General features: G+C 41.3%; 1 protein-coding gene across 2 annotated transcripts in view; it reads right to left on the bottom strand.

Annotated features, from left to right (window-relative positions):
* OSBPL6 (oxysterol binding protein like 6) overlaps positions 1-13,458 on the bottom strand; it is a 664,468-nt gene that overhangs the window by 77,047 nt on the left and 573,963 nt on the right. For both annotated transcript variants that reach the window (XM_053698504.1, XM_053698502.1), the window contains one exon: positions 1,671-1,749. In XM_053698504.1, the coding sequence (XP_053554479.1) occupies positions 1,671-1,749 (79 nt within the window). The remainder of the gene's footprint in view (positions 1-1,670; positions 1,750-13,458) is intronic.

Below are 13,458 nucleotides of genomic sequence, written 5' to 3'. Positions count from 1 at the left end.
AACAATTATTTCCTGATTGATGTTACGGTTAGACACCACCTTGGGGAGAAACCCCAACCCAGTGCGCAGTACAGCCTTATCTGCATGAAACACCAGATAAGGAGGGTCACATTGCAAGGCAGCTAGCTCAGATACTCTGCGTGCCGATGCAATAGCCAACAGGAAGAAAACCTTCCAGGACAGAACCTTAATGTCTATGGAATGCATAGGTTCAAACGGAACCCTCTGCAAAACCCTAAGGACTAAGTTTAAGCTTCAATGCGGAGCCGACTACCTAAAGACAGGTCTGATTCTAGACAGAGCCTGAACAAAAGATTGTATGTCAGGGAGCTCAGCAAGTCTCCTATGCAACAAGACTGATAATGCCGAAATCTGTCCTTTTAAGGAACTGGCGGCAAGACCCTTCTCCAAAACGTCTTGGAGAAAGGACAGAATCCTGGATACCATGCTTCTCACACCAGGACAACTAAGTCCTCCACACCTTATGGTAGATGCGACGAGTGACTGGCTTCCTTACCTGAATTAGAGTATCAATCACACTTTCAGAAAAACCTCTCTTAGCTAAGACTAGGCGTTCAATCCCTACGCAGTCAGCCTCAGAGAATCTAGATTTTGATGCTGAAAGGGGCCCTGTGACAGCAGATCCCTGCAACAGGGTAACCTCCATGGCGGAGAGGATGACATCCCCACCAGATCCGCAAACCACATCCTCCGCGGCCACAAAGGAGCAATCCGAATGGCCGAGGCCCGCTCCTGTTTGATGCATGCCACTATGTGAGGTAGAAGTGGTAACGGAGGAAATGTAAGCTAGGCTGAATCCCCAAGGAACCACTAAGGCATCTAGCAGCTCTGCCTGGGGATCCAGGACCTTGACTCGTATCAAGGTAGTTTGCAATTGAGTCTGGAGGCCATGAGATCTATCTCCGGTGTTCCCCATCTGTGACAAATCTCCGCAAACACTTCGGGGTGAAGAGACCATTTCCCTGGATGGAAGGACTGTCTGCTGAGAAAGTCTGCTTCCAAGTTGTCCACACTCAGAATGTGAATCGCTGAGAGCGAGCAGTCGTGGGACTCCGCCCACTCCAGAGTCCAAGACACCTCCCGCATCGCGAGGGAGCTCCTCTCCCCCCCCTGATTGTTGATGTAAGCCACCGAGGTAATGTTGTCGGTCTGGAATCTGATAAAACTGACCGACCCCAAAGAAGGCCAAGCCTTCAGAGCATTGTAGATTGCTCGTAGTTCTAGGATGTTGATCAGAAGGATTCCTCCCTGGACCACTTTCCTTGTGCCATCCAGGCACCCCAAACAGCTCCCCATCCTGGCAGACTGGCATCCGTGGACGAAAGGCAAAGAATGACTGGGGGATGAGGGAAGTGGGGGAGGTATTTAAGCCTTTGGCTGGGGTGTCTTTGCCTCCTCCTGGTGGCCAGGTTCTTAATTCCCAATAGTAATGAATGAAGCTGTGGACTTTCCTCCCCTTTAGATGGAAATGATAATTCTAGCAATCATAACATATAACAGAAGCCTTTGTACAAACATGCTACTAGTTGTATTGAGGACCCCAAATGCAATGCATTTTAAATACAACTTTTCTGACCCTTAAGTATCAACTGGCAACATTAGAAGTGTAAATAAATATGACAGAATTAAATAAATGTTATTCAACTTACTTTGGAATTGTGACATTCACTGTTCCAAAAGGCAGTATTTCCATTGATTTGCCCCAAAATTTATTTTTCCACCTAATATCTGGAAATAAAAAGATCACACAGATCTATTAACTTTAGATAGATTTGACCTTCAGCAGTTATATGAAATAATACAATATTTTACCATGTACTAGTAGTTTTTGTTTCTCTTCAGGGTGGATAAAATTCAATGCTTTTTTTTATTATTACAAAAAACATCGGATTTTCATTTTATTTAAACCAGATTTTTTAAATTTAAAATTATTATTTTTTTTAAATTTAAATAGGATTTTCTAAAATAAGATGCTTTTTGAGGAAAAAGCTTTCTATTTAACATACGTTATAATCCAAAGGTTATGTATCATAAAATAAGGAATATTTTTTAATTAAGTAGGAAGAGGCTGTAGATTCATAACTGTAGTTTTTATTTTTTGGTAAATTAATTCCATGGGGCCTATTTATTAATGTGCGAACTGACATGATACGATGTAGCGTATCATGTCCGCCGCACATTGATAAATGCCGACAGCATACGCTGTTGGCATTTATCATTGCACCAGCAGTTCTTGTGAACTGCTTGTGCAATACCGCCCCCTGCAGATTCACAGCCAATCAGCATCTAGCAGAGGGTGTCAATCAACCCGATCATATTCGATCAGGTTGATTTCTGTATGCGGCCTCAGAGCAGGTGGACAAGTTCTTCATAACAAGGGGCATCAAGCTCTGTATGGAGCTTGATAATTCGGCCCCCATTAATCCATTCACAATGTCATGCTCTCCCAGACATGATTTTGGACATTTTTTTCTATTTAGAAGATATTATCACATATTCTTGATTTTGAAGTTCTCACAATTGTGAATTAGTGTCTGCAAAAATAACATGCCTCTTCTTCACAGCAATAATGTTCTAAAATAAAAATATAAAAATTGAGAAATTGAGAAAAAGTTGAGAAAAGTTTCATTTTCACATCACTGTCCTATGAATCCCACTGTTCCCCTGCAATTCTATGTACACATAATCAACCCCTTACTAAGTTTCAAGAAGCTTAATGAATAGAAGATTGTTTGGAGTGGAATAGATCTGCACAAGGACCTAATTGTGAGGAAAGAGGGGCAAGCAGTAAAAATTAAAGTGAAACCTATAATGTTATTGTTTTGGTTTGTTTAGTTAAATAAAACTATTTAAATTGTTATTATTAAGCTAATGGTTATTTTTCTCCTTCCAATAAAGAACAGCTGAAAGGTTTATCAAATATGAATGAGTAACCTAATTATCTATGCATCTTTAAAGGGACAGTCAACACCAGAATTTTTGTTATTTAAAAAAAAAGATAATACATTTATTACCCATTCCCCAGTTTTGCATAACCAACACAGTTATAATAATACACTTTTTACCTTGTATCTAAACTTCTGCTGACTGCCCCCTTATTTGAGTTCTTTTGACAGACTTGCATTTTAGCCAATCAGTGCTCACTCCTAGATCACTTCACGTGCTTGTGCTCAATGTTATCTATACGAAACTCATGAACTAATGCCCTCTAGTGGTCAAAATGCATTCAGATTAGAGGCAGTCTTCAAGGTCTAAGAAATTAGCATATGAACCTCCTAGGTTTAGCTTTCAACTAAGAATACCAAGAGAACAAAGCAAAATTGGCGATAAAGGTAAATTGGAAAGTTGTTTAAAATTACATGCTCTATTTAAATCATGAAAGTTTTTTTTTGGCTTGACTGTCCCTTTAAATGTTATATAACTAAATCAGTCATTTTCTGATATAACTGGAAAAATAATCTGAAAAGTTATTAAACCTTTATGTACAAAACCATGAATTAAATCAAAGCTTACTGACTAGTTATTTACATTGTGATTAAAATCGATTTGATTTAAATAAAATCTACTGCTTCTCTTAATTTCACTCTATATATCTCCGGCAATTGTCCAGTAATCCTTAAAAGCTTTATGCAAACTACTATTGTATTAATTCACTGTATTTGTCTATAATCTTAATCCCTCACCCATCTGAACACCTTTCATCTGTTCAATCATTAGATCTAATTATTTTATTTTTTCACAAATAATCGCCTAGATTATGAGTTTTGCGTTAACAGGGGTGCGGTGCTAACGAGCCGTTTATGCTCACCGCTCACTTACAGACAGCGCTGGTATTACGGGTTTTTACAAAACCGGCGTTAACCGTAAAAAAGTGAGCGTAGAGCAAAATTTAGCTCCACATCTCACCTCAATATCAGCGCTGCTTACGTTAGCGGTGAGCTGGCTAAATGTGCTCATGCACGATTTCCCCATAGGAATCAATAGGGGGAATAGAATTCTATCAGCCAATCGGAATTAAGGTAGAAAAAATCCTATTGGCTGATGCAATCAGCCAATAGGATTGAACTGGCATTCTATTGGCTGATTGGAACAGCCAATAGAATGCCAGCTCAATGCTATTGGCTGATTGGATCAGCCAATAGGATTGAACTTCAATCCTATTGGCTGATTGCATCAGCCAATAGGATTTTTTCTACCTTAATTCCGATTGGCTGATAGAATTCTATCAGCCAATCGGAATTGAAGGGACGCCATCTTGGATGACGTAATTTAAAGGAACCTTTATTCTGTGTTTAGCTGTCGTTTGAAGAGGATGCTCCGCGTCGGATGTCTTGAAGATGGACACGCTTCGCGCCGGATGGATGAAGATAGAAGATGCCGTCTGGATGAAGACTTCTGCCCGTCTGGAGGACCACTTCGCCCGACTTGGATGAAGACTTCTCCCGGCTTCGTTGAGGACTTCGGTCTGGTTGGGTGAAGACGTCTCCCAGTAAGGTGATCTTCAGGGGGTTAGTGTTAGGTTTTTTTTAAGGGGGGATTGGGTGGGTTTTAGAGTAGGGTTGGTTGTGTGGGTGGTGGGTTTTAATGTTGGGGGGGGGGGATTGTAATTTTTTTTTCAGGTAAAAGAGCTGATTACTTTGGGGGCAATGCCCCGCAAAAAGGCCCTTTTAAGGGCTATTTGTAATTTAGTGTAGGGTAGGGCTTTTTCTTATTTTGGTGGGACTTTTTTTATTTTGTTAGGGGGATTAGATTAGGTGTAATTAGTTTAAAAATCTTGTAATTTCTTTATTATTTTCTGTAATTTAGTGGGGGGGTTTTGTACTTTAGATAATTTTATTTAATTGTAATTAATTGTATTTAATTTAGCTAATTAATTTAATTGTAGTGTAGTGTTAGGTGTAATTGTAACTTAGGTTAGGTTTTATTTTACAGGTAAATTTGTCTTTATTTTAACTAGGTAGTTATTAAATAGTTAATAACTATTTAATAACTATTGTACCTAGTTAAAATAAATACAAAGTTGCCTGTAAAATAAAAATAAACCCTAAGCTAGCTACAATGTAACTATTAGTTATATTGTAGCTAGCTTAGGGTTTATTTTACAGGTAAGTATTTAGTTTTAAATAGGAATAATTTAGTTAATGATAGTAATTTTATTTAGATTTATTTAAAACAGAATTTATGCTTACCTGATAAATTACTTTCTCCAACGGTGTGTCCGGTCCACGGCGTCATCCTTACTTGTGGGATATTCTCTTCCCCAACAGGAAATGGCAAAGAGTCCCAGCAAAGCTGGTCACATGATCCCTCCTAGGCTCCGCCCACCCCAGTCATTCGACCGACGGACAGGAGGAAATATATATAGGAGAAACCATATGATACCGTGGTGACTGTAGTTAGAGAAAATAATTCATCAGACCTGATTAAAAAACCAGGGCGGGCCGTGGACCGGACACACCGTTGGAGAAAGTAATTTATCAGGTAAGCATAAATTCTGTTTTCTCCAACATTGGTGTGTCCGGTCCACGGCATCATCCTTACTTGTGGGAACCAATACCAAAGCTTTAGGACACGGATGAAGGGAGGGAGCAAATCAGGTCACCTAAACGGAAGGCACCACAGCTTGCAAAACCTTTCTCCCAAAAATAGCCTCCGAAGAAGCAAAAGTATCAAATTTGTAAAATTTGGCAAAAGTGTGCAGTGAAGACCAAGTCGCTTCCTTACATATCTGGTCAACAGAAGCCTCGTTCTTGAAGGCCCATGTGGAAGCCACAGCCCTAGTGGAGTGAGCTGTGATTCTTTCAGGAGGCTACCGTCCGGCAGTCTCATAAGCCAAACGGATAATGCTTTTAAGCCAAAAGGAAAGAGAGGTAGAAGTCGCTTTTTGACCTCTCCTTTTACCAGAATAAACAACAAACAAGGAAGATGTTTGTCTGAAATCTTTAGTAGCCTCTAAATAGAACTTTAGAGCACGGACAACGTCCAAATTGTGTAACAAACGTTCCTTCTTTGAAACTGGATTCGGACACAAAGAAGGTACAACTATCTCCTGGTTAATATTTTTGTTAGAAACAACTTTAGGAAGAAAACCAGGCTTAGTACGCAAAACCACCTTATCTGCATGGAACACCAGATAAGGAGGAGAACACTGCAGAGCAGATAACTCTGAAACTCTTCTAGCAGAAGAAATTGCAACCAAAAACAAAACTTTCCAAGATAGTAACTTAATATCTACGGAATGTAAGGGTTCAAACGGAACCCCTTGAAGAACTGAAAGAACTAGATTTAGACTCCAGGGAGGAGTCAAAGGTCTGTAAACAGGCTTGATCCTAACCAGAGCCTGAACAAATGCTTGAACATCTGGCACAGCTGCCAGTCTTTTGTGTAGTAAGACAGATAAAGCAGAGATCTGTCCCTTTAGAGAACTTGCAGATAAACCTTTCTCCAAACCTTCTTGAAGAAAGGAGAGAATCTTAGGAATTTTTATCTTATTCCATGGGAATCCTTTGGATTCACACCAACAGATATATTTTTTCCATATTTTATGGTAAATTTTTCTAGTTACAGGTTTTCTGGCCTGAACCAGAGTATCTATCACCGAATCTGAAAACCCACGCTTTGATAGAATCAAGCGTTCAATCTCCAAGCAGTCAGTTGGAGGGAGACCAGATTTGGGTGTTCGAATGGACCTTGAACAAGAAGGTCCTGTCTCAAAGGTAGCTTCCATGGTGGAGCCGATGACATATTCACCAGGTCTGCATACCAAGTCCTGCGTGGCCACGCAGGAGCTATCAAGATCACCGAGGCCCTCTCCTGATTGATCCTGGCTACCAGCCTGGGAATGAGAGGAAACGGTGGGAATACGTAAGCTAGGTTGAAAGTCCAAGGTGCTACTAGTGCATCTACTAGAGTCGCCTTGGGATCCCTGGATCTGGACCCGTAGCAAAGAACCTTGAAGTTCTGACGAGACGCCATCAGATCCATGTCTGGATTGCCCCATAATTGAGTTATTTGGGCAAAGATTTCCGGATGGAGTTCCCACTCCCCCGGATGAAATGTCTGACGACTCAGAAAATCCGCTTCCCAAATTCCACTCCTGGGATGTGGATCGCAGACAAGTGGCCTCCGCCCATTGAATTATTTTGGTCACTTCTTTCATCGCCAGGGAACTCTTTGTTCCCCCTTGATGATTGATATAAGCAACAGTCGTCATGTTGTCTGATTGGAACCTTATGAATTTGGCCTTTGCTAGTTGAGGCCAAGCTCTGAGAGCATTGAATATCGCTCTCAGTTCCAGAATGTTTATCGGGAGAAGAGACTCTTCCCGAGACCATAGACCCTGAGCTTTCAGGGATTCCCAGACCGCACCCCAGCCCACTAGACTGGCGTCGGTCGTGACAATGACCCACTCTGGCCTGCGGAAACTCATTCCCTGGGACAGATGGTCCAGGGTCAGCCACCAACGGAGTGAATCTCTGGTCTTTTGATCTACTTGAATCATTGGAGACAAGTCTGTATAATCCCCATTCCACTGTTTGAGCATGCACAGTTGTAATGGTCTTAGATGAATTCGTGCAAAAGGAACTATGTCCATTGTTGCAACCATCAATCCTATTACTTCCATGCACTGCGCTATGGAAGGACGAGGAACAGAATGAAGTACTTGACAAGAGCTTAGAAGTTTTGATTTTCTGACCTCTGTCAGAAAAATCCTCATTTCTAAGGAATCTATTATTGTTCCCAAGAAGGGAACTCTTGTTGACGGGGACAGAGAACACTTTTCTTTGTTCACCTTCCATCCGTGAGATGTGAGAAAGGCTAGAACGATGTCCGTATGAGCCTTTGCCTTTGACAGGGACGATGCTTGTATTAGAATGTCGTCCAAGTAAGGTACTACTGCAATGCCCCTTGGTCTTAGAACCGCTAGAAGGGACCCTAGCACCTTTGTGAAAATCCTTGGAGCAGTGGCTAATCCAAATGGAAGAGCCACAAACTGGTAATGTTTGTCCAGAAAAGCGAACCTTAGGAACTGATGATGTTCCTTGTGGATAGGGATATGTAGGTACGCATCCTTTAGATCCACGGTAGTCATAAATTGACCTTCCTGGATGGTGGGTAGAATCGTTCGAATAGTTTCCATTTTGAACGATGGTACCCTGAGAAATTTGTTTAGGATCTTCAAATCCAGAATTGGTCTGAACGTTCCCTCTTTTTTGGGAACTATGAACAGATTGGAATAAAATCCCATTCCTTGTTCCTTTATTGGAACTGGGTGTATCACTCCCATCTTTAACAGGTCTTCTACACAATGTAAGAATGCCTGTCTCTTTATTTGGTTTGAGGATAAGTGAGACTTGTGGAACCTTCCCCTTGGGGGTAGTTCCTTGAATTCCAGGAGATAACCTTGAGAAACTATTTCTAGCGCCCAAGGATCCTGAACATCTCTTGCCCAAGCCTGAGCAAAGAGAGAGAGTCTGCCCCCCGCCAGATCCGGTCCCAGATCGGGGGCTACTCCTTCATGCCGTTTTGTTAGCAGTGGCAGGCTTCTTGGCCTGCTTACCCTTGTTCCAGCCTTGCATTGGTTTCCAGGCTGGTTTGGGTTGTGAGGCATTACCCTCTTGCTTAGAGGATGCAGAATTAGAGGCTGGTCCATTTCTGCGAAAGGGACGAAAATTAGGCTTATTTTTAGCCTTAAAAGACCTATCCTGTGGAAGGGCGTGGCCCTTTCCCCCAGTGATGTCTGAAATAATCTCTTTCAAATCAGGTCCAAATAAAGTTTTACCTTTGAAAGGAATGTTAAGCAATTTTGTCTTGGATGACACATCCGCTGACCAAGACTTTAGCCAAAGCGCTCTGCGCGCCACGATAGCAAACCCTGAATTTTTCGCCGCTAATTTTGCTAATTGCAAAGCGGCATCTAAAATAAAAGAGTTAGCCAATTTAAGTGCGTGAACTCTGTCCATAACCTCCTCATATGGAGTTTCTCTACTGAGCGACTTTTCTAGTTCCTCGAACCAGAACCACGCTGCCGTAGTGACAGGAACAATGCATGAAATTGGTTGTAGAAGGTAGCCTTGCTGTACAAAAATCTTTTTAAGCAAACCCTCCAATTTTTTATCCATAGGATCTTTGAAAGCACAACTATCTTCGATAGGAATAGTAGTGCGTTTGTTTAGAGTAGAAACTGCCCCCTCGACCTTGGGGACTGTCTGCCATAAGTCCTTTCTGGGGTCGACCATAGGAAATAATTTCTTAAATATAGGGGGAGGAACAAAAGGTATGCCGGGCTTTTCCCACTCTTTATTTACTATGGCCTAGATTTGGAGTTCGGCGGTAGCCGTCAAAACCAGCGTTAGAGGCTCCTAACGCTGGTTTTGGCCGCCCGCTGGTATTTGGAGTCAGTGATTAAAGGGTCTAACGCTCACTTTTCAGCCGCGACTTTTCCATACCGCAGATCCCCCTACGCCATTTGCGTAGCCTATCTTTTCAATGGGATCTTTCTAACGCCGGTATTTAGAGTCGTTTCTGAAGTGAGCGTTAGAGCTCTAACGACAAGATTCCAGCCGCCTGAAAATAGCAGGAGTTAAGAGCTTTCTGGCTAACGCCGGTTCATAAAGCTCTTAACTACTGTACCCTAAAGTACACTAACACCCATAAACTACCTATGTACCCCTAAACCGAGGCCCCCCCACATCGCCGACACTCGATTAAAATTTTTAACCCCTAATCTGCCGACCGCCACCTACGTTATATTTATGTACCCCTAATCTGCTGCCCCTAACCCCGCCGACCCCTGTATTATATTTATTAACCCCTAACCTGCCCCCCACAACATCGCCGCCAGCTACTTAAAATAATTAACCCCTAATCTTCCGACCGCAAAGCGCCGCCACCTACGTTATCCCTATGTACCCCTAATCTGCTACCCCTAACACCGCCGACCCCTATATTATATTTATTAACCCCTAATCTGCCCCCCACAACGTCGCCGACACCTGCCTACACTTATTAACTCCTAATCTGCCGAGCGGACCTGAGCGCTACTATAATAAAGTTATTAACCCCTAATCCGCCTCACTAACCCTATCATAAATAGTATTAACCCCTAATCTGCCCTCCCTAACATCGCCGACACCTACCTTCAATTATTAACCCCTAATCTTCCGATCGGAGCTCACCGCTATTCTAATAAATGGATTAACCCCTAAAGCTAAGTCTAACCCTAACACTAACACCCCCCTAAGTTAAATATAATTTACATCTAACGAAATAAATTAACTCTTATTAAATAAATGATTCCTATTTAAAGCTAAATACTTACCTGTAAAATAAATCCTAATATAGCTACAGTATAAATTATAATTATATTATAGCTATTTTAGGATTAATATTTATTTTACAGGCAACTTTGTAATTATTTTAACCAGGTACAATAGCTATTAAATAGTTAAGAACTATTTAATAGTTACCTAGTTAAAATAATAACAAATTTACCTGTAAAATAAATCCTAACCTAAGATATAATTAAACCTAACACTACCCTATCAATAAAATAATTAAATAAACTACCTACAATTACCTACAATTAACCTAACACTACACTATCAATAAATAAATTAAATACAATTCCTACAAATAAATACAATTAAATAAACTAGCTAAAGTACAAAAAATAAAAAAGAACTAAGTTACAGAAAATAAAAAAATATTTACAAACATAAGAAAAATATTACAACAATTTTAAACTAATTACACCTACTCTAAGCCCCCTAATAAAATAACAAAGCCCCCCAAAATAAAAAATTCCCTACCCTATTCTAAATTAAAAAAGTTACAAGCTCTTTTACCTTACCAGCCCTGAACAGGGCCCTTTGCGGGGCATGCCCCAAGAAGTTCAGCTCTTTTGCCTGTAAAAAAAAACATACAATATCCCCCCCCCAACATTACAACCCACCACCCACATACCCCTAATCTAACCCAAACCCCCCTTAAATAAACCTAACACTAATCCCCTGAAGATCTTCCTACCTTGTCTTCACCATCCAGGTATCATCGATCCGTCCTGGCTCCAAGATCTTCATCCAACCCAAGCGGGGGTTGGCGATCCATAATCCGGTGCTGAAGAGGTCCAGAAGAGGCTCCAAAGTCTTCCTCCTATCCGGCAAGAAGAGGACATCCGGACCGGCAAACATCTTCTCCAAGCGGCATCTTCGATCTTCTTCCATCCGGAGCGAAGCGGCAGGATCCTGAAGACCTCCAGCGCGGAACATCCATCCGGACCGACGACTGAACGACGAATGACTGTTCCTTTAAGGGACGTCATCCAAGATGGCGTCCCTCGAATTCCGATTGGCTGATAGGATTCTATCAGCCAATCGGAATTAAGGTAGGAATTTTCTGATTGGCTGATGGAATCAGCCAATCAGAATCTAGTTCAATCCGATTGGCCGATCCAATCAGCCAATCAGATTGAGCTTGCATTCTATTGGCTGATCGGAACAGCCAATAGAATGCGAGCTCAATCTGATTGGCTGATTGGATCAGCCAATCGGATTGAACTTGATTCTGATTGGCTGATGACGTCCCTTAAAGGAACAGTCATTCGTCGTTCAGTCGTCGGTCCGGATGGATGTTCCGCGCTGGAGGTCTTCAGGATCCTGCCGCTTCGCTCCGGATGGAAGAAGATCGAAGATGCCGCTTGGAGAAGATGTTTGCCGGTCCGGATGTCCTCTTCTTGCCGGATAGGAGGAAGACTTTGGAGCCTCTTCTGGACCTCTTCAGCACCGGATTATGGATCGCCAACCCCCGCTTGGGTTGGATGAAGATCTTGGAGCCAGGACGGATCGATGATACCTGGATGGTGAAGACAAGGTAGGAAGATCTTCAGGGGATTAGTGTTAGGTTTATTTAAGGGGGGTTTGGGTTAGATTAGGGGTATGTGGGTGGTGGGTTGTAATGTTGGGGGGGGGGTATTGTATGTTTTTTTTTTACAGGCAAAAGAGCTGAACTTCTTGGGGCATGCCCCGCAAAGGGCCCTGTTCAGGGCTGGTAAGGTAAAAGAGCTTGTAACTTTTTTAATTTAGAATAGGGTAGGGAATTTTTTATTTTGGGGGGCTTTGTTATTTTATTAGGGGGCTTAGAGTAGGTGTAATTAGTTTAAAATTGTTGTAATATTTTTCTTATGTTTGTAAATATTTTTTTATTTTCTGTAACTTAGTTCTTTTTTATTTTTTGTACTTTAGCTAGTTTATTTAATTGTATTTATTTGTAGGAATTGTGTTTAATTAATTTATTGATAGTGTAGTGTTAGGTTAATTGTAGGTAATTGTAGGTAGTTTATTTAATTATTTTATTGATAGGGTAGTGTTAGGTTTAATTATATCTTAGGTTAGGATTTATTTTACAGGTAAATTTGTTATTATTTTAACTAGGTAACTATTAAATAGTTCTTAACTATTTAATAGCTATTGTACCTGGTTAAAATAATTACAAAGTTGCCTGTAAAATAAATATTAATCCTAAAATAGCTATAATATAATTATAATTTATATTGTAGCTATATTAGGGTTTATTTTACAGGTAAGTATTTAGCTTGAAATAGGAATCATTTATTTAATAAGAGTTAATTTATTTCGTTAGATAAAAATTATATTTAACTTAGGGGGGTGTTAGTGTTAGACTTAGCTTTAGGGGTTAATCCATTTATTAGAATAGCGGTGAGCTCCGATCGGAAGATTAGGGGTTAATAATTGAAGGTAGGTGTCGGCGATGTTAGGGAGGGCAGATTAGGGGTTAATACTATTTATGATAGGGTTAGTGAGGCGGATTAGGGGTTAATAACTTTATTATAGTAGCGCTCAGGTCCGCTCGGCAGATTAGGGGTTAATAAGTGTAGGCAGGTGTCGGCGACGTTGAGGGGGGCAGATTAGGGGTTAATAAATATAATATAGGGGTCGGCGATGTTAGGGCAGCAGATTAGGGGTACATAGGGATAACGTAGGTTGCGGCGGTTTACGGAGCGGCAGATTAGGGGTTAAAAAAAATATGCAGGGGTCAGCGATAGCGGGGGCGGCAGATTAGGGGTTAATAAGTGTAAGGTTAGGGGTGTTTAGACTCGGGGTACATGTTAGGGTGTTAGGTGCAGACGTAGGAAGTGTTTCCCCATAGGAAACAATGGGGCTGCGTTAGGAGCTGAACGCTGCTTTTTTGCAGGTGTTAGGTTTTTTTTCAGCTCAAACAGCCCCATTGTTTCCTATGGGAGAATCGTGCACGAGCACGTTTTTGAGGCCGGCCGCGTCCGTAAGCAACTCTGGTATCGAGAGTTGCATTTGCGGTAAAAATGCTCTACGCTCCTTTTTTGGAGCCTAACGCAGCATTTGATTAAACTCTCGATACCAGAGTTAAATTTATGGTGCGGCCAGAAAAAAGCCAGCGGAG

This window comes from Bombina bombina, chromosome 1 (assembly GCF_027579735.1).
Source record: "Bombina bombina isolate aBomBom1 chromosome 1, aBomBom1.pri, whole genome shotgun sequence".
NCBI lineage: Eukaryota > Metazoa > Chordata > Amphibia > Anura > Bombinatoridae > Bombina > Bombina bombina.
Note: the sequence above shows the minus strand (reverse complement) of the source record. Positions and strands in the feature narration are given on the sequence as shown.